Source organism: Salmo trutta, chromosome 1, assembly GCF_901001165.1.
Source record: "Salmo trutta chromosome 1, fSalTru1.1, whole genome shotgun sequence".
Lineage (NCBI taxonomy): Eukaryota > Metazoa > Chordata > Actinopteri > Salmoniformes > Salmonidae > Salmo > Salmo trutta.
In genome coordinates, this window is record NC_042957.1 from 69041608 (window position 1) to 69063578 (window position 21971).

The 21971-nt window shown below is 40.2% G+C and overlaps 2 protein-coding genes across 3 annotated transcripts in view; both read right to left on the minus strand.

Moving 5' to 3' along the window:
* Positions 1-21971, minus strand: part of LOC115206305 (nuclear GTPase SLIP-GC) — a 105652-nt gene that overhangs the window by 68821 nt on the left and 14860 nt on the right. The gene's annotated exons all lie outside the window — the stretch shown is intronic.
* LOC115206386 (NACHT, LRR and PYD domains-containing protein 1a-like) lies at positions 1884-16053 on the minus strand. 2 transcript variants are annotated; one of them, XM_029773275.1, is made up of 12 exons: positions 16008-16053; positions 13097-13154; positions 11124-11208; positions 10018-10169; positions 9836-9912; positions 9495-9700; positions 6729-6977; positions 6411-6529; positions 6027-6177; positions 4814-4855; positions 4265-4543; positions 1884-3480 (listed from the first exon to the last, which is right to left on the minus strand). In XM_029773275.1, exons 1-7 carry the CDS (start codon positions 16034-16036, stop codon positions 6730-6732), a joined length of 855 nt encoding a protein of 284 aa, XP_029629135.1. In that variant the 5' UTR covers positions 16037-16053; the 3' UTR covers positions 1884-3480; positions 4265-4543; positions 4814-4855; positions 6027-6177; positions 6411-6529; position 6729. The 2 variants fall into 2 exon arrangements, with proteins under 2 accessions (XP_029629135.1, XP_029629145.1); XM_029773285.1 differs by having other exon boundaries at positions 1884-3483.

The following is a 21971-nucleotide window of genomic DNA, read 5'->3' on the forward strand; positions in this document are numbered from 1 at the left end:
CTTATCCAGAGTGACTTACAATTATCAGATATGATCGATGTTAAGAACCTCCTCAAGTTCAATTATGTTCGGAATAACAATGAGGCTAATAATAAACAATGATTTCCTTTCAATTACAGTTGCTGTGCACCTGAAGCATGTAAACATTAAGACTGAGTTCGACCAAAACCATAAAAACTGGCGTTGGGATAGATCCGGAAACTCCTCATTACCGGCTATCAGAATAAGCCTAGTGTCACGCCCTGACCTTAGAGAGACACTTTATTTCCTCTAGTTTGGTTAGGTCAGGGTGTGATATGGGGTGGGCAATCTAGGTTGCTGTATTTCTATGTTCCATTCTATGTTTTCTATTTCTTTGTGTTGAGCCGAGTATGGTTCCTAATCAGAGGCAGCTGTCTGTCGTTGTCTCTGATTAGGAATCATACTGAGGCAGCCCTTTCCCTCCTTCAGTGTGGGATCTTGTTTTTGTACAGCTCAGTATAGCCTGCAGAACGTGATGTTCGTTTTACGTTGTTTGTTATTTTGATTTTGTGTTCTGAGTTATAATAAATAGCATCATGAGCACTTACCACGCTGCACCTTGGTCTACTCCTTACAACGATCGTCACGCCTAGCTTTAGGCAATTGTTTTAATGTGTATTTCACACTATGTTGGGGGGGGGGAACGGACTGTAATACTTGTATGGATGTCGTCCCCAATATTTTCATGTCATCGTCACCACACTTACAAAAAAACATGTTAAATTTGCAGTTTAGCTATTTTAGCTATTATAATAGCTATTTTCACATGTTGAGCTTAAATTTCACATGTGAAACCATATTTCCACATGTGTTACATTTAGAGTTCACATGTTAACACCTTTTCATATGTGGGGCAAATAACATGTTTTCACCTCACATGAGATTTGCAGTTTCACATGTGATATTTGTGGTTTCACATGTTAACTCAACATGTGGAAATCTCACTTTCATATGTGGAATTGCATTTTCAAATGTGAAAAACATTTGTGAAAATCACATTTGTCGTTTCTACCCTGAGACAAGGCTGAGTATAGCCCACGAAGATCTCCTCCACAGCACGAGCCCGAGGGGGCGCAGGACCGGACAGGAAGATCATGTCAGTGACTCAACCCACTCAAGTGACGCACCCCTCCTAGGGAAGGCATGGAAGAGCGCCAGTTACTCAGCCCCCGTTGCGTAACCCGGTGACGGCTGTCTAATTTCTGAACTATTCTCATTGGCTGATGAGGTTCATCAATATCAGGTGTGATGAGACCTGAGTGTGGCCGCCCAGAGGAAGGAACAGATGAGAGGAAATAGAGCTGTTGGTTTTGATTTGACATCTAAGTTTGACCCAGTTTTTGAAGAATCATTTATAGTTTGATGCCCAGTTTTCCCCTGATTTTCTCCTGCCCCTTTCTAGTTGTAAGTATATACTGTCCTGTTGATGATGAACGTTGGGTGATGTTTGTCCATCTGGTTCACTAATCTACATGTTGAGTGGGGCTTGTCTTTAACTAACTCTAAAGAACAGAGAAAATAGATACTGTACCGTTACCTGCTGATGGTTTGCTCATTTCCACATTTGTCAGCTTAACCTGGATTGTTAGAACCTGTGTATAATGTGTTTGGTAGAACTCCTTATGCTCCTGTTTAAACCTGGGGTGATGTAGTATGGCAGTGTTACATGTTGATAATATACATTTAGCATGCTGTATTTCTTGTAATAAGACCCATGATATTTGGAATTTGAAAATGAATTCTAATCATGTTGAACGCTGGTATTGACCATATAGAAGCTATTTTGTTTGTACAATCATTAACACTCCTCACCCTAAACACTACACCATGTTGTTTCATGTGAAGGGAATCGCCACACCATAACTATTTATGGACATTATTTATTGAGAAATAAACCCATAACAGAACATGATTTTCAAACATCCTCTTTCCCCCACAATGGACATAACAATAATCAACAATAAAGAAAATACAAAATGACTAAATATAACTATTAAGTTATAACAACATCACATTGACATATTTTGGTTAAATGGTCAATTGGAAAGAAACACATCCAGCTATTATTTCTGCATAAAAGCATGTATAAAAGGATTAATCAATAATTCAAGCATAAACAATAGTCACCTGAATGCTTTGAATGAATGAAAAATAAACCAACACATGATTAATAAACTGTAGTAGCTCAAATAATATGCTTCCATTCAAAAGCAGACAAACTTAGTAAACATCTGAGTAATAAAGGACTTTTTGATAAGATATGAAAATTCAGACCAATTAATTAAACAGAAAAATACATGACAACACTCAAAATTGCATATAATGTTCTGACTACACTGTTTCCATAGAGGCTTGCTATTCCAAATGTAGAGTAAGGCAACATTCCAGAGAAATAGAATGGAAACGTTGGTAAACAGCAACAATTGGACCATCACAAGGTTAAAGGTTGCCCTCTAGGATATGTATTTTCCTTCTATCTCTGTGGTGGATGGACCTGTGTAGGCTACAGTACCACCAGAGAACAGAGTAGCCAGTCAGAAACATACAATCTGACTATTAATAACATGACTCTGCACCCTTATAGTTCAACACATTTGTAGAAACTGAATGGTGTTAAATGTCAACATTTCAACATTAAAACAGTAATTTATATTCACTACATTAATATAAGTAAATGAGAGAAATTAGGAAATGCACCACCCTATTACAAAGACAAAATACATTTAAAAATGAACATGGTTACATATGATTGTAAATACTAGGACACACTACTAGCATGCAGAAATCTGGTGTGTTAGTGGTAACATTCCACTCCTTGGTGCATTTATCAAGAAGGCACGCCAGCGTCTGTTCTTCCTCAGGTGGCTGAAAAAAACCTGGCACCAGTTTCTACAGATGTACCATTGAGCTGCATACTGACTGGCTGTATCACCGCCTGGTACGGAAGCTGCACCCCTCTCCACCACAAGGCTCTACAGAGGGTGCTGAAGGCTGCACCGTTCATCACTGGGGGCGAACTCTGAAGCATTAAAACTGCTGAACAGTTTAACAACGACTGTCTACCTGCAATCACTGGCTGTCTACGCACACCACTCCACACATTCCCACCCACACACACTCACGCACACCCACATTCATGAATTTACACTTACACACACTTACACAGTGTATCCTGTGCACGTGACAAATAACTTTGATTTGATTTTGATTGATTCTTGTCATGCAAGACTGTTTGGCATGACAAGAAGTGTCAAGTAGTGGAATGTTAGCACAAACACAAGACTATAACAGCTTTAACCATCATAGACTTTCTGCGGTCAGTCTTCTCTCCCAACACTCCAATGCAGATTAGGAGCCTGCAGTATTCTGACATCCTGCTCTGGAAGCAGGACCACTTGCTGCCCTTTGTCCGGGGGTCGAGTACTAACCCAAGCCATCCCATTCATCAGAGGGAAGCTGCTGCTGCCATTGGTAGAAGAATGGGATTATAAATGTTACTGTACATTTACATACTTCCTATCAAAATACATAAGAATACACACTATAAGAATACACACTCTGAATACACACATAAGAATACACACTATGAGAATACACACTCTGAATACACACATAAGAATACACACTATGAGAATACACACTCTGAATACACACACATACGAATACACACTATGAGAATACACACTATGAGAATACACACTCTGAATACACACATAAGAATACACACTATGAGAATACACACTCTGAATACACACATAAGAATACACACTATGAGAATACACATTCTGAATACACACATGCGAATACACGCTATGATAATACACACTCTGAATACACACATAAGAATACACACCTACGAATACACACTATGGGAATACACACTCTGAACACACACTCTGAATACACACTATGGGAACAATATACTCTCTGTCCACAAAATGTATTCTGTCTGTACAAGCCCTAAGTGCGGGCCGTCTATTTGAAATATTATGGTTATTTTGGGAAGCTTTGCAAGTTTCAGGGGCCGTTCTAATGTCCCTCCATGTTTCAGGTACTCATAGTGGGAGAGCAATAATAATAAAATATATGACATTTATCATACACTTTTATCCAAAGGGACTAAATATATTTCTGCATATATTTTTACGAATGGGCGCTCCTGGGAATCAAACCCACTATCCTGGCGTTGCATGTCCATGTTCTACCAACTGAGATACAGGGGACAGGAGGAATTTGATCTTACCCAGGTCCTGGACAAGACGAGGTTCATGGTTAAGGAGAGCTTTGTAGAAGGCAGATTTCACTCTTGTTCCTCCTGCTTGTACAGCATCCAACAGTAGTCTCATTTGTTCCTAACTGGTCCAAGCCCTGAGGATTCTTGAGTACAATTCATCTGGGATCATCTCCTCCACAAGCAGGTCATCTGCTACATGCAGCACCATCGTGACCCTCTGAATGAGATCAGCCATATGCTTATCCACAAACGCTGCATCCGAGAGCTGGTTCAATTCAGCCTCAGCACCTGAGATTCATGTCAGAAAATGCATACACAACTAGTTCATATTATTAGAGCCATAATTAACTAAAACCCTCAAGAACAACTGTGTTCTACATAACAAGCCACTAAATACAACAAAACATATTTAATGACCTGAATGTGTCTCTCTTAACAAGACTCATCACTTGATGATGTACATAACAATAACAATGATGGATTCCTTTGTGTAACACTCAAACACATTCCATATCAGACATAAAGCCAAAGACAATGAGAGAGAAAACAAATCCCTACCAGGATTAGGGTTGATCAGATTGACTTGAGGTGGTTCGAAATCTGAAGACGTGGAGAAGAAAATTGTGTCAGATTTATTATATCCTGTGTGTTGAATACATTTTAAATAAGTAGGGGTGAGGGGTGTACAATGTGTTGAATACATTTTAAATAAGTAGGGGGTGAGGGGTGTACAGTGTGTAGAATACAGTTTAAATAAGTAGGGGTGAGGGGTGTACAGTGTGTTGAATACATTTTAAATAAGTAGGGGTGAGGGGTGTACAATGTGTTGAATACATTTTAAATAAGTAGGGGGTGAGGGGTGTACAGTGTGTAGAATACAGTTTAAATAAGTAGGGGTGAGGGGTGTACAGTGTGTTGAATACATTTTAAATAAGTAGGGGTGAGGGGTGTACAGTGTGTTGAATACATTTTAAATAAGTAGGGGTGAGGGGTGTACAGTGTGTAGAATACAGTTTAAATAAGTAGGGGTGAGGGGTGTACAGTGTGTTGAATACATTTTAAATAAGTAGGGGGTGAGGGGTGTACAGTGTGTTGAATACAGTTTAAATAAGTAGGGGGTGAGGGGTGTACAGTGTGTTGTATACAGTTTAAATAAGTAGGGGGTGAGGGGTGTACAGTGTTGAATACAGTTTAAATAAGTAGGGGGTGAGGGGAGTACAGTGTGTTGAATACATTTTAAATAAGTAGGGGTGAGGGGTGTACAGTGTGTTGAATACAGTTTAAATAAGTAGGGGGTGAGGGGTGTACAGTGTGTTGTATACAGTTTAAATAAGTAGGGGGTGAGGGGTGTACAGTGTTGAATACAGTTTAAATAAGTAGGGGGTGAGGGGAGTACAGTGTGTTGAATACATTTTAAATAAGTAGGGGTGAGGGGTGTACAGTGTGTTGAATACAGTTTAAATAAGTAGGGGGTGAGGGGTGTACAGTGTTGAATACAGTTTAAATAAGTAGGGGGTGAGGGGAGTACAGTGTGTTGAATGCATTTTAAATAAGTAGGGGTGAGGGGTGTACAGTGTGTTGAATACAGTTTAAATAAGTAGGGGGTGAGGGGAGTACAGTATATTGAATACAGTTTAAATAAGTAGGGGTGAGGGGAGTACAGTGTTGAATACAGTTTAAATGAGTAGGGGTGTACAGTGTGTTGAATACAGTTTAAATGAGTAGGGGTGAGGGGTGTACAGGTTCATAACAAACTGGCATTTGATCTAACCTGTTGGAATTAGACACTCCCACACTCTTTGGTTGTTACTTCCTCTGTCTAAAAGACTCAGTCTGATGTTCTCTGCACCCGACATGCAGTCCAAAAACACCTGAAATGTGGGGTTGAAGTTTGGGCTATAGTCATAATCAAACTGCCCACTCTGCAACACAAGATGAAAAATAATATTAGCCAAATATAGACAGCAACAGAGAGACTGAGATACTGTAGCTGGTCATATAGCACATAGAACGTTTTTTCCTGTAGGAACTTCATGGTGTCAGGTACATGCACATAAAATCCACACATCATACCCAACACCACAAATCAATAGTAGCACATCACAAAGGAATACTTATATAGGAATATATGGTTGTATGTGATGACCATGCTTACTTTTGGCTGTATGGTAGTATTTGCCACCAGTTTACAGCAGAGACCATTTTTCCTCTAGGAGTCAATGTGCAGTTGGAGCTGGATATAATGAAAGTACTCCCTTTCTGTTGATGTTCCACCTTCAAAGAATAAAGGTGCATTACTTCAAGGCAAACTGATCAAATACATTCACACTAACAGTTCTGAGAGAAATCAAGTAATGGTAATGAGCCATTTTACCACCATTTATCCAGCTAGAGCAATATCTACATTCAACTTCATTCTACAAAACAGCTATTGCAGTGTGCAGAATGAATGTCTTCATACTGTAAACATTATCTCAGAAAGTGGCACATTCTTGGGCAACAACATAATTCAGTATGCGCTTCTGGGGTCTGTTCCCTTGTGGTTGGAGGAACAGCAGCACCTGGCTTCGGACCGGGAGGAAGGAGAACACATCCCTGATGAGGCCAAAGAGGGAGAGGTGTGTGATGGTTACAATCACATGTGTAGCAGTCGTCTTGAGTGACTGAACAATCTCCATGTTGCCATCAGTAACATGGGCCACGGACAAATTGTCATCCTTCTCTGCAGAAAAAGAACAATGCTTTAATTGACTGTAAATAATGCTTTAATTTACTGTAAGTCTCATCCAAAGTACGTATTATTATTGAATGTATTATTCAGTGGTAGTGTCATGTCATACCCATTTTATTACTGTATTATTAGAAATGATGCATCACTTACCATCACACATACAGTGATGCATCACTTACCAACACACATACAGCGATGCATCACTTACCATCACACATACAGCGATGCATCACTTACCATCACACATACAGCGATGCATCACTTACCATCACACATACAGCGATGCATCACTTACCATCACACATACAGCGATGCATCACTTACCATCACACATACAGTGATGCATCACTCACCATCACACATACAGTGATGCATCACTCACCATCACACATACAGTGATGCATCACCATCACACATACAGTGATGCATCACTTACCATCACACATACAGTGATGCATCACTTACCATCACACAGACAGCGATGCATCACTTACCATCACACATACAGTGATGCATCACTTACCATCACACAGACAGTGATGCATCACTTACCATCACACAGACAGTGATGCATCACTTACCATCACACATACAGTGATGCATCACTTACCATCACACATACAGTGATGCATCACTTACCATCACACATACAGTGATGCATCACTCACCATCACACATACAGTGATGCATCACTCACCATCACACATACAGTGATGCATCACTCACCATCACACATACAGTGATGCATCACTTACCATCACACATACAGCGATGCATCACTTACCATCACACATACAGCGATGCATCACTTACCATCACACATACAGTGATGCATCACTTACCATCACACAGACAGTGATGCATCACTTACCATCACACATACAGTGATACATCACTTACCATCACACATACTGTGATGCATCACTTACCATCACACATACAGTGATGCATCACTTACCATCACACATACAGCGATGCATCACTTACCATCACACATACAGTGATGCATCACTTACCATCACACATACAGTGATGCATCACTTACCATCACACATACAGCGATGCATCACTTACCATCACACATACAGTGATGCATCACTTACCATCACACATACAGTGATGCATCACTTACCATCACACATACAGTGATGCATCACTTACCATCACACATACAGTGATGCATCACCATCACACATACAGTGATGCATCACTTACCATCACACATACAGTGATGCATCAGTTACCATCACACATACAGTGATGCATCACTTACCATCACACATACAGTGATGCATCACTTACCATCACACATACAGCGATGCATCACTTACCATCACACATACAGTGATGCATCACCATCACACATACAGTGATGCATCACTTACCATCACACATACAGTGATGCATCACTTACCATCACACATACAGCGATGCATCACTTACCATCACACATACAGTGATGCATCACTCACCATCACACATACAGTGATGCATCACTTACCATCACACAGACAGCGATGCATCACTTACCATCACACATACAGTGATGCATCACTTACCATCACACAGACAGTGATGCATCACTTACCATCACACAGACAGTGATGCATCACTTACCATCACACATACAGTGATGCATCACTTACCATCACACATACAGTGATGCATCACTTACCATCACACATACAGTGATGCATCACTCACCATCACACATACAGTGATGCATCACTCACCATCACACATACAGTGATGCATCACTCACCATCACACATACAGTGATGCATCACTTACCATCACACATACAGCGATGCATCACTTACCATCACACATACAGCGATGCATCACTTACCATCACACATACAGTGATGCATCACTTACCATCACACAGACAGTGATGCATCACTTTCCATCACACATACAGTGATACATCACTTACCATCACACATACTGTGATGCATCACTTACCATCACACATACAGTGATGCATCACTTACCATCACACATACAGCGATGCATCACTTACCATCACACATACAGTGATGCATCACTTACCATCACACATACAGTGATGCATCACTTACCATCACACATACAGCGATGCATCACTTACCATCACACATACAGTGATGCATCACTTACCATCACACATACAGTGATGCATCACTTACCATCACACATACAGTGATGCATCACTTACCATCACACATACAGTGATGCATCACCATCACACATACAGTGATGCATCACTTACCATCACACATACAGTGATGCATCAGTTACCATCACACATACAGTGATGCATCACTTACCATCACACATACAGTGATGCATCACTTACCATCACACATACAGCGATGCATCACTTACCATCACACATACAGTGATGCATCACCATCACACATACAGTGATGCATCACTTACCATCACACATACAGTGATGCATCACTTACCATCACACATACAGCGATGCATCACTTACCATCACACATACAGTGATGCATCACTCACCATCACACATACAGTGTGGGAGATGCAGTTGGCGGACAGACTGCTCAGGACAGTCAATGCTGAATAGGGGTCCTGCTGGTGTCATGGAGCCCAGGAGTCTGCTGTCCCATTGAGTCACCTTGTAAACCACATCTCCCTTCCCTTCCATCAGAAACACCAGTCCAGTGGAACTGCACTGGAAAAGACCTGCCTTGGGGCATTGAAGCCTGCGAGGCAGTCGAAGGGAGTTGACAGTTGTAAACTTTTTGGGGCAATAAAAAGAGTCAAGCACTCTTTTGGTAAACATGACCATAAGAAAAGGCTCTGACGAAGTAGTGGGCGTTTCAGTGATCAATAGTTACCTATACGTAGGCTTGCGGTTATGTGTTGTAAGTTCTTTGTCAATCTCAGGAGTTAACATTGTTACACCTGTTGACACCTGTAACAGAAAAAGGAAGACCAGGCAACTCTAGTACTTGGGACCAAATACTCTGACTGAATTGCTATGGTTGAGATGTGGTTAATCAACTCCCCACAAACATACCTGCACACGCTTCCTACCATTCCCAGACTGTGATTCAAATACGGTAGTTTTTGTGTGCAAATCCAATGTTGGAGTGAATTGTACTGTACTAGAGCAACCCATCAGTTTCTCATAGTACATCTTCATCTTGTTACACTCCACAGTGACATCATCTGCATAAGAGAAAGGATTCAGGACAAGTATCAACTTTTAAAGGGGAAGTTCAAGATTTTATAATTTGACGTGGACAAATTCCCTGAAATGAAGTCTATTTGGTTTGATGTTACTTTGAGGTGATTTGACTGTTTCATTTTAAGAAGAAAAAACCCATGCTTCAACGTCCCCATCATTTCTATTGTTTGTTAGCTTGTGGTGGCTAAAGTTAGCTGAAGTTTCTAGTTGCTGTTTAAAGAAAACCAAACATGGATTACAGTTTCTCCTGGCCAATGGATTACTTTAAGGGTGAAAAACCAACTGTCAACTGGGCAGGAGAGACCGTCCTAGAGACATTAATGACACTCCGGTGTGTCCTATTACTCATTATGATTTCCCTGTTAAAAGAGGTGTGTTTTCTGGTTTTCTTTGCAGAAGGTTGAATTGTTTGCGTGTGCATTTGTCTCCTGAGTGAGTTTGAGACCGTGTTTGTTGTTTTTCCAGTGTTACTGTGATCCTTCGGTTACCGGTTCTCAGTAAAGTATTATGTTTATCCTTAACCACTGATTCCTCATCTGGTCTCTTCTCTGCACCTGGGTCCAACCTTACCGGGTCACACTAACATCAAGTTATAAAATCCTGAACTTCACCTTTAAGTAAAAAGCTGTCTAGCTGTCATCCAATATTGGGGTTTCTTTAATAATTTTAGGCTGCCATGGACCAAAATCCTGAAATGTTTTTGTGTTGTCTTACTTTATTATAACCCAAAATATAAAGGTTTATTACTCTATTGTTTACAAACAACAGGATTGTAAGTAACGTGAGTAATGTATAACTTGAAAACATTTACTTATGACAAAAGCTAAATGCAGCTCAAGATAAAGTGGACATGGTTTCCAGCCTTGTTCTGACGAGTACTTGACTTGATTTCAACTATATTGGAATAGGTAAAGCATTTGGTCCGTTTCATTTACCTGGGAGAAACGAGCTGTTGGGGGTCTTGAGTGAGAGATCCATGGATTCTTGTAGTTTACACTTCAGCTGCATCAAGATGGGATCCTATTGTAAGACAGAAGCGATTATTTAGTCCACTCTCACATTAAGTGATGATTGTACTTTACCAAGTCTAAATGCTGTGCACCAGGTGTTCATAAACTAGGTTCTTCTTAAGTGTATTTTGGTTTGTTTTCAAGCCGCAAATACTTGAATTCAGCAAGTGAGATCATATTTGCTATGGTGACCTGTGGAAACATGCAGATCCCAAGAGAAGTACTAACCTAAACCCATCTGAAAATGGACCCATAACCTGCTGTGTGAAAGCAGAATGACAATAGCAACAACACATTTACCTGTAGCAAACATCAATCCATCTGCTGTGTAAACTGAAGGGTTGTTACATGTACAGACATTACACAACTGTACTTCATTTGAACACTAACATACAGTACCGGTCAAAAGTTTTAGAACACCTACTCATTCAAGGGTTTTTCTTTATTTTTATTATTTTCTACATTGTAGAATAATAGTGAAGACATCAAAACTATGAAATAACACATATGAAATCATGTAGTAACCAAAACATTGTTAAACAAATCAAAATATATTTTATATTTGAGATTCTTCAAGTAGCCACCCTTTGCCTTGATGACAGCTTTGTACACTCTTGGCATTCTCTCAACCAGCACAATGTAGAACATTGTAAAAAATAAAGAAACACCCTTGAATGAGTAGGTGTTCTAAAACGTTTGACCGGTAGTGTACATACCATATCCTACTATTCAAGGCGATATGGACAAGACACCTATATTGCTTCACCAGTGGCTATGTATTTCTTTTAAATTTGCAGAGATTTTGCAACATGCCAAATGAACGTCTATGTAAACGTACATTTTTATGGGATTGTGATGTTGCTACTGTAATATAATGTTTTATATACCATGTCAAATCCTTTTTAAATCTCCATCCATATGATTTAGTTCATTGATACAGACAGAGTGTATTCTAGAAATGACCGAAATGCTTTTGAATCAGCACTTTTAGAGAGCATTGAACTAGTGGTACCAACTGATTAACAAACCTGAAAGTAACAAACTGCACACCTACTGCCTTTTTAAATGCACTTTTGGGACAGAACCCTATGTACATACTGTTTTATCCAAGCAATATCAACACTCTATTGGCAAATTTAGATGTGGAGTGGCCCCTCTCTCTTTTGAGACTGGTCGATACAAAACACTCCACTAGATAAACATATATTTACTTTTTGTAACGATGATTTCCTTTGAAACTGAAGCTCATGCATTATTTTACTGTGGGTTATACAACAAAAATAGGGATGATCTACATAAACTATGTGAAATTGTATCAGGTAACAATAATGTAAATGCCTGCGCCAAAGCCTGCCATTGTAACGTCCTGACCAGTAAAAGGGGTTATTTGTCATTATAGTATGGTCAGGGCATGGCAGGGGGTGTTTGTTTTGTGTGTTTTGGTCTTGTTGATTTGTGTTCTATGTTTTCTATCTATGGTTAAATCTATTTTTCTATTTCTATGTTGGTTTTTGGGCATGACCTCCAATTAGGTGCAGCTGGTTGTCGTTGTCTCTAATTGGAGGCCATATTTAATTGATGTTGTTTCTCTTGTGTTTTGTGGGTGGTTATTTTCTGTATAGCCTGGATGCCTTATGGAACTGTTTTTCGTCATTTGTTTATTTTGTTTAAGTGTTTTCATCGAATAAATTAAGTATGAGCACTTTACCCGCTGCGCCTTGGTCCTATCCTTACGATGCCCATGACAGCCATCCTATCCTCCAATTAAGATGTTTATTTTTAAGTGCATAATTGTCCGTTTTTAACGGATGTATTACTCATCTATAAGCATTTCATAAACGTGTTATAACTGCTCCAGACCCATTTCCCCCACCGGTCGGTATAGGCCTGTGACTTACCTTCCTCTTCCTCTCACTGAAGTCAATGGTGCATGAAGATCCCCACATGGTTGAATCCCTAGGGATCATTTTACAGATAAAATCGTGTAGTTGAGGTTCATATCATAACTCATTAACAGCCCTCCTCCACATCACAATTAAGTTGGTCATACTGGTCTATAAAGTACACATGAAAGGTCTATATATGAATTCTTTGCAGACAAAGATCGTCTTTTTTTTTTTTGAGATGTCCTCTAGTCCGATGAAACAAAAATAGAAATGTTTGGCCATAATGACCATCGTTATGTTTGGAGGAAAAAGGAGGAGGATTTCAAGCCGAGGAACACCATCCCAACCGTGAAGCACGGGGGTGGCAGCATCATGTTGTGGGGGTGCTTTGCTGCAGGAGGGACTGGTGCACTTCACAAAATAGATAGCATCATGAGGTAGGAAGATTACGTGAAAATATTGAAGCAACATCTCAAGGCATCAGTCAGGAAGTTAAAGCTTGGTCACAAATGGGTCTCCAAATGGACAATGACCCCAAGCATACTTCCAAAGTTATGGCAAAATGGCTTAAGGGCAACAAAGGCAAGGTATTGGAGTGGCCATCACAAAGCCCTGACCTCAATCTTATTGAACATTTGTGGGCAGAACTGAAAAAGTGTATGCAAGCAAGGAGGCCTACAGACCTGACTCAGTTACACCAACTCTGTCAGGAGGAATGGGCTAATTTAAAGGCAATGCTACCAAATACTAATTGAGTGTATGTAAACTTCTGACCCACTGGGAATGTGATGAAAGAAATACAATCTGAAGTAAATCATTCTCTCTATTATTATATAGACATTTCACATTCTTAAAATAAGTGTTGATCCTAACTGACCTAAGACACAGAATTTTTACTAGGATTAAATGTCAGGAATTGTGAAAAACTGAGTGTAAACGTATTTGGCTAAGATGTATGTAAACTTCCGACTTCAACTGTAATTTGTTCGAACACAACTTCTGGGGTAGCTAGCTTTAGCTTGGTAGCTAGCTAGTACCAATACAACCAGCCTGAAAACAATGCCCAGTAGAAACGGCAGTCATTTTCATTATTCTTAGCAATGATTTAGGAATCTTTGTGAGTAAGTATTAGCTAGGCTGCCACGTGTTGTTCGCCTATTGAAATTGAACTTCAGTTCATGAAAATATATAACTAGCCAGCTACTTAACCCTGTTGCCCAAAGCTAATGTTATAAACAGCCAGCTAGCTTAATCTGGCTAGTGTGGCTCAACCGGACCGGGTTATGTGTTGTGACGCTAGCCACAATAAGGATTAGGCACAATAGTGGAATTTGGGGTTTGCCTTCAAAAGAAAAGTATGTCATTGACAGTGTTGTAAATTAATACAAGTAGTAGAATTATGCCATACATTTATTTTGAAGGCTAACCGCAAAGTCCACTATTATGGCTAATCCTTATTGTGGCTAGCTTCACGTAGATGGGTCCGACCACCATTTATCAAATAAGAACTGTCTTAAAAATTAGGGTTGATTTACACCTAGCTATATAGTTAGCAACAGTAGCTAACTGTAGATACTGAAACAGATTGTCATTTTGCTATGTTTTTGGAGAAGAACATTGTTTGCATCCATGAGCTAGCTAGCTTTTTTTATGACCAGCACTGTAAGTGCGCGAGACAACTTTACCAGCATCATAGCATATTGATGAATCGTTGTGACATATGAAATTTGAGTGATAGTGTAATCAATGTGTAATAACAAAGTACTTTTTTTATGAACTTGTTAAATTATTATGTGACGTGCAGTCATATTCAGGTCCTGATTGGTTAACAGACTTAGTGTTAAATAGTATATTTTCTTTTACAAGCAAAGATCTACACGGTGCTCCATAGAAATCCTGGTTGAGAATGAAACAATTGAACAACGAGACAGCACATCAGGTAAGTAAAATAAATAGGTTTTGATGATGTTTTACTGGTAATGGGGACATACGTAAATGCCAACAAAATAACTTTTTGGTCAGTGGACGACGCTGGGCCAATTGTGCGCCGCCCTATGGGACTCCCAATCACGGCCGGATGTGATACAGCCTGGATTCGAACCAGGGACTGTAGTGACGCCTCTTGCACTTAGATGCAGTGCCTTAGACCGCTGCGTCTGTGTGTGTGTTAACTATTTAACTGTACTAGAATGCTTAAAAGGCAGCTAACCTTTTAAATATCGGTTATCGGTATAAGTATCGTTAATTTTTTTAGGCAAGGAAAATATTGGATATCGGTATCGGCCAAAAATGTACCATCGTTGCATCACTAATTCTAAAGTTGTTTTTGGGGCAGAAATGCCTACTGGAACATGTGAACTTTTATGTGCTTTGATAACGATCTTGTTTGCCATCTTTAAATACTAATCAATTTTTTAAATTATGAGCCTAGTTGGTGTGGCCACGGAAAAAGTCAGGAACCTTCCCGCTAGCCATGATTGGCTGAGATAATGAGTGGGCTGGACATGCCGAGAGATGAGTTCCATTTGGTCTGCCATGTAGCTTGCTTCTGTCTATAATGTGAGCTTCTCAATATGTGAAGATAATCCTGGCTTCTGCGGCTTTTTTAAAAGATATAATGTTGGACTGCTCTCAACATTGCTGCCCTGAATTTTAGCAGGCACTATAGACAAAGAAAGATCAGTGGGAAAAAAGTTGTGATGGACTACTACTACGGTTAGTGTGAACCGGAGTGACTTGACACAAACACGCTGTAACTATAAACAAAACAGAGTTATATGGGTAGCAGTCTGCTGTGAAGCTTTCATCCATGTATACGACGGGTAAGAGTCTAGCTACATTTTCAGATATTATGCGTATTTTTGCTGTTGTTACTATGCAAATATGCAAGTGTAACTGGTGTGAAATTGGTGACGTCACTCACTCTGAGACCTTGACGTAGTTGTTTCCCATGCTCTTCAAGGACGGCAGCTTTTGTGGAGCGATTGGTAACGATGCTTTGAGGGTGACTGTTGTCGATGTGTGCAGAGGGTCCCTGGTTCAAGCCCAGATTGGGATGAGGAGAGGGACGGAAGCAACACTGTTACACAAGTAACCATTTTACAAATATACTTAGATTTTATTTGATATAGTGTGTGTTTACAAGAGACGGTAATGTGAAGCCCAACATGACCTGCACCAAAGTCAGATTAGGATATTTTTACTTTTACTTTTTGCTACTACTTTCACCACTTTTAGTCTTAATCTTTGGTTGTTTACTACACTTCTCACTCTGTTTAGCACATGGCCTCACATGTGAACCCTTGAAAAGATTGGTGGGGCTAAGTCTTAAGAGGTTGTGAACAATGCTGAATGGGGTGTAGAAAAAGAAGAGCTAAGCTCTCCAGTAGGTGTACCAAAACATTCTAGGACCATTTTGTCAAAAGTGGGTTTCCAAGTTTATCAACTTTCAAAGCAGAATTACTTTCCCATTGTTCCTCAAATGCAGTGTATGATACAGTGCATTCGGAAGGTATTCAGACCCCTTGACTTTTCCACATTTTGTTATTTTACAGCCTTATCCTAAAATGGATGAAATAGTTGTTTCCCTCATCAATCTACACACAATACCCCACAATGACAAAGCAAAAACATTTGCAAATGTATAAAAAAAAAACGGAAATATCACATTTTACATAAGTATTCAGACCCTTTACTCAGTACCGTGTTGAAGCATCTTTGGCAGCGATTGCAACCTCGAGTCTTCTTAGGTATGATGTAGCCAGACTTGAACCCAATCGAACATCTCTGGAGAGACCTGAAAATAGCTGTGCATTGACATTCCCTCATCCAACCTGACAGAGTGTGAGAGGATCTGCAGAGAAGAATGGGAGAAACTCCCCAAATACAGATGTGCTAAGCTTGTAAAGCTTAAGGACATTCAGAAAATTGTCCCGAAACCACTGCTATATTGTCTTGGCTGTGTGCTTAAGGTCATTGTCCTGTTAGAATGTGAACCGTCGCCCCAGTCTGAGGTTCTGAGTGCTCTGGAGCAGGTTTTCATCAAGGTTCACTCTGTATTTTGCTCCGTTCATCTTTCCCTCGATCCTGACTAGTCTCCCAGTCCCTGCCGCTGAAAAACAAACCCACAACATGATGCTGCCACTACCATGCTTCACGTGACACTTGGCATTCAGGCCAAAGAGTTCAATCTTGGTTTCATCAGACCAGAGATTCTTGTTTCTCATGGTCTGAGTCCTTTAGGTGCCTTTTGGCAAACTCAAAACCGGCTGTCATGTGCCTTTTACTGAGAATTGGCTTCCGTCTGGACACTCTACCATAAAGGCCTGATTGGTGGAGTGCTACAGAGATGGTTGTCCTTCTGGAAGGTTCTCCAATCTCCACAGAGGAACTCTGGACTTCTGTCAGAGTGACCATCGGGTTCTTGGTCACCTCCATGACCAAGGCCCTTCTCCCCCGATTGCTCAGTTTGCCATGCGGCCAACGCTAGGAAGAGTCTCGGTGGTTCCAAACTTCTTCCATTTCAGAATGATGGAGGCCACTGTGTCCTTCAATGCTGCAGAAATTTGTTGGTACCCTTCCTGTCACGTCCTGACCAGTAAAGGGCTTATTTGTTATTGTAGTTTGGTCAGGATGTGGCAGGGGGTATTTGTTTAGAGTGTTTAGGTGTTTGTTATATTATGTGTTTTTGAAGAAGGGGTATTTGTTTAGAGTGTTTCGGGGTTTATTGGGCTATGTGTTTTAGGTTTAGGTTCTAGGTTAGGGTATTCTATGTTAGTTCTAGGTTGTTTAGGTCTATGTTTAGTTTTATTGATTTGGCTTTCAATTGGAGGCAGCTGTTCCTCGTTGCCTCTGATTGAAGGTCCTATGTATAGGGGTGTCTTGTAGTAGGGAATTGTGGGTAGTTATTTTCTGTATAGCTGATATGCCTTATGGAACTGTTTAGTCGTTGTTTGTTTATTTTGTAAGTGTTCACTTTTCTGAAAATTAAAAAAGATGAGCATTCACGTACAGTGGGGGAAAAAAGTATTTGATCCCCTGCTGATTTTGTACGTTTGCCCACTTACAAAGAAATGATCAGTCTATAATTTTAATGGTAGGTTTATATGAACAGTGAGAGACAGAATAACAACAAAAAAATCCAGAAAAACGCATGTCAAAAATGTTATAAAATGATTTGCATTTTAATGAGGGAAAAAAATATTTGACCCCTCTGCAAAACACGACTTAGTAGTTGCTGGCAAAACCCTTGTTGGCAATCACAGAGGTCAGACGTTTCTTGTAGTTGGCCACCAGGTTTGCACACATCTCAGGACGGATTTTGTCCCACTCCTTTTTGCAGATCTTCTCCAAGTCATTAAGGTTTCGAGGCTAACGTTTGGCAACTCGAACCTTCAGCTCCCTCCACAGATTTTCTATGGGATTAAGGTCTGGAGACTGGCTAGGCCACTCCAGGACCTTAATGTGCTTCTTCTTGAGCCACTCCTTTGTTGCCTTGGCCGTGTGTTATGGGTCATTGTCATGTTGGAATACCCATCCACAACCCATTTTCAATGCCCTGGCTGAGGGAAGGAGGTTCTCACCCAATATTTGACAGTACATGGCCCCGTCAAATGATGCGGTGAAGTTGTCCTGTCCCCTTAGCAGAAAAAAACCCCGAAGTATAATGTTTCCACCTCCATGTTTGACGGTGGAGATGGTGTTCTTGGGGTCATAGGCAGCATTCATCCTCTTCCAAACACGGCGAGTTGAGTTGATGCCAAAGAGCTCCATTTTGGTCTCATCTGACCACAACACTTTCACCAGTTGTCCTCTGAATCATTCAGATGTTCATTGGCAAACTTCAGATGGGCATGGTTATGTATTCTTGAGCAGGGGGACCTTGCGGGCGCTGCAGGATTTCAGTCCTTCACGGCATAGTGTGTTACCAATTGTTTTCTTGATGACTATGGTCCCAGCTGCCTTGAGATCATTGACAAGATCCTCCCGTGTAGTTCTGGGCTGATTCCTCACCGTTCTCATGATCATTGCAACTCCACGAGGTGAGATCTTGCATGGAGCCCCAGGCCATGGGAGATTGACAGTTCTTTTGTTTTTCTTTCATTTGCAAATAATCGCACCAAATGTGGTCACCTTCTCACCAAGCTGCTTGGCGATGGTCTTGTAGCCCATTCCAGCCTTGTGTAGGTCTACAATCTTGTCCCTGACATCCTTGGAGAGCTCTTTGATCTTGGCCATGGTGGAGAGTTTGTAATCTGATTGATTGATTGCTTCTGTGGACAGGTGTCTTTTATTCAGGTAACAAACTGAGATTAGGAGCACTCCCTTTAAGAGTGTGCTCCTAATCTCAGCTCGTTACCTGTATAAAAGACACCTGGGAGCCAGAAATCTTTCTGATTGAGAGGGGGTCAAATACTTTTTTCCCTCATTAAAGTTCAAATCAATATAACATTTTTGACATGCATTTTTCTCGATATTTTTGTTGTTATTCTGTCTCTCACTGTTCAAATAAACCTAACGTTAAAATTATAGACTGATCCTTTCTTTGTCAGTGGACAAACATACAAAATCAGCAGGGGATCAAATACTTTTTCCCCCCACTGTACCCGCTGCGCCTTGGTCCATTCACTACGATGATCGTTACACTTCCCCAGATCTTACTCTTGAAACAGTCCTGTCTCGGAGCTCTACAGACAATTCCTTCAACCTCATGGCTTGGTTTTTGCTCTGACATGCACTGTCAACTGTGGGATCTTATTTAGACAGATGTGTGATTTTCCAAATCTTGTCCAATCAACTAAATTTGCCACAGGTGTACTCCAATCAAGTTGGAGAAACATCTCAAGAATGAGCAATGGAAACAGGATGCACCTGAGATCAATTTGCAGTCTCATAGCAAAGGTTCAGAATACTTATGTAAATAAGTTATCTGTTGTTTTTTTTAATACATTTGCAAACATTTCTAAAAACCTGTTTTTTCTTTGTCAGTATGGGATAATGTGTGTAGATTGAGGGAAAAAAATATATGATACATTTTAGAATAAGGCTGTGATGTAACAAAATGTGGAAAAGTAAAGGTGTCTGAATACTTTCCGAATGCACAGTATACAATTGTCGAGCTCTGAATCTCTACTTTTATCCAATGTAAAAAAAACACTATTTCAAATTTGGTACATAAGACCGAATCGAGGCGGTGAGTGACATATCTTAGAAATGTGTTTTTATTTTATTTTTGGTGTTCATTTAAGGTTAGGGTTAGGCATAAGCTTAGAATTGTGGTTGAGGTTAGGTTAAAAATCAGGTTTTAAGAAGATAAATGGTAGAAACAGGCGGGTTTATGACTGGTTGTGGTAAATAGTGACAACCTTTGAAGATGGTATGTTTTGAATCTAGGCTGTCACCCGGAAGTGATGCCACACTGACCTCTCACCACTCATCTGCAGTCAAACAGAGAAGAGGTGAAGCGAAAGGATTTACTCCGCCTAAAATCTGTCTACGTGAGATAAGGTCTATAGAGTGTAGAATTACGAGAAGCTTATTTGATTGAATAGTAATTTCGTAATGTTTAGGCTGTTACAAATGTACTGATACAATTGGATGCACATGACATTCCGGCAACTTTGACAAAAATTACTTAGTTGTGCATGTTGTTCACACACTTATCTGCCCTCTCATTGGCTAGAATACTTCCACCTGATCTCGTCTGCCTTCAATCAGTGTACCCACTGAGTGTACAAAACATTAGGAACACCTGCTCTTTCCATGGCAGACTGACCAGGTAAATCCAGGTATGATGCCTTATTGATGTCACTTGTTAAATAAACTTCAATCAGTCTAGATGAAGTGGAGGAGATGGGTTAAAGAAGGATTTTTAAGCCTTGAAACAATTGAGACATGGATTGTGTATGTGTGCCATTGAGAGGGTGAATGGGCAAGAGAAACGATTTCAGTGCCTTTGAACAGGGTATGGTAGTAGGTGCCAGGCGCACTGGTTTGTGTGTGTCAAGAACTGCAACGCTTCTGGGGTTTTCACACTCAACAGTTTCTCATGTGTATCAAGAATGATCCACCACCCAAAGGACATCCAGCCAACTTGACACAGCTGTGGGAAGCATTGGAGTCAACATTGGCCAGCATCCCTGTGGAACACTTTCGACACCTTGTAGAGTTCATGCCCCGACAAATTGAGGCTGTTCTGAGGGCAAAAGGTGGGGAGGGTGCAACTCAATATTAGGAAGGTCTTCCTATATTTTTGTACACTCAGTGTATTACCATTGTTAGAGCGGTCACCACTTGGCTACCTTGTAGTCTATAAAATAGCTTTGGGTCAAAAAGAAAGGAACTGGTTTCTGTCCATCCTTGAATATGTCCAGTTTTAAAAGGTTTGTAATGTGCAAAATTACAATGTTAATAGTGAAATTGCTATTTTTTTTTTTACAAAATGTCCCAAATTTTGTAACGTTTATTGACCGAGTTGTAAAACGTGTTGACATTGTGTCAGGGGCTTAGCTAACTTAACTAGCTAGCTTGCTAACGTTACATTAGTGAATGCGGAGGAAACGCTAGCAGGCTTTACCTCCCTGTGTTAGTACATTTTACTCACTAAAAGAGTTATTGCTAGCTATGAGTCTGAAATGGGTAATTGAAATTGAATGCTTTGAATATTAATATTTTTTCAATCTATTCAAGAAAAGTAAAATTGAAAAATGTAAATGGTAGGATTCTTTGGCGATGTCCACAGTAATTGTTTTCTGTGCTAGCTAGCTAACGTTACATCTGAAAAAATGTATTAAATGTTCATATTACTTTTAACATTCCATTCTATATTGTAGGATGTCCGTATTATTTTTGATAAGGAATTACACATGCTGAACGCATGGGAAAACAG

What these genes read in the sequence shown, in the direction of transcription:
- LOC115206386 (XM_029773275.1), bottom strand. Translation starts at nt 16,036, where the DNA reads ATGGGAAACAACTACGTCAAGGTCTCAGA. An exon ending in AACTACGTCAAGGTCTCAGA is followed by an intron (nt 13,155 to 16,007) that starts GTGAGTGACGTC and finishes AATGATCCCTAG; the next exon opens with GGATTCAACCATGTGGGGAT. An exon ending in TCAGTGAGAGGAAGAGGAAG is followed by an intron (nt 11,209 to 13,096) that starts GTAAGTCACAGG and finishes GTCTTACAATAG; the next exon opens with GATCCCATCTTGATGCAGCT.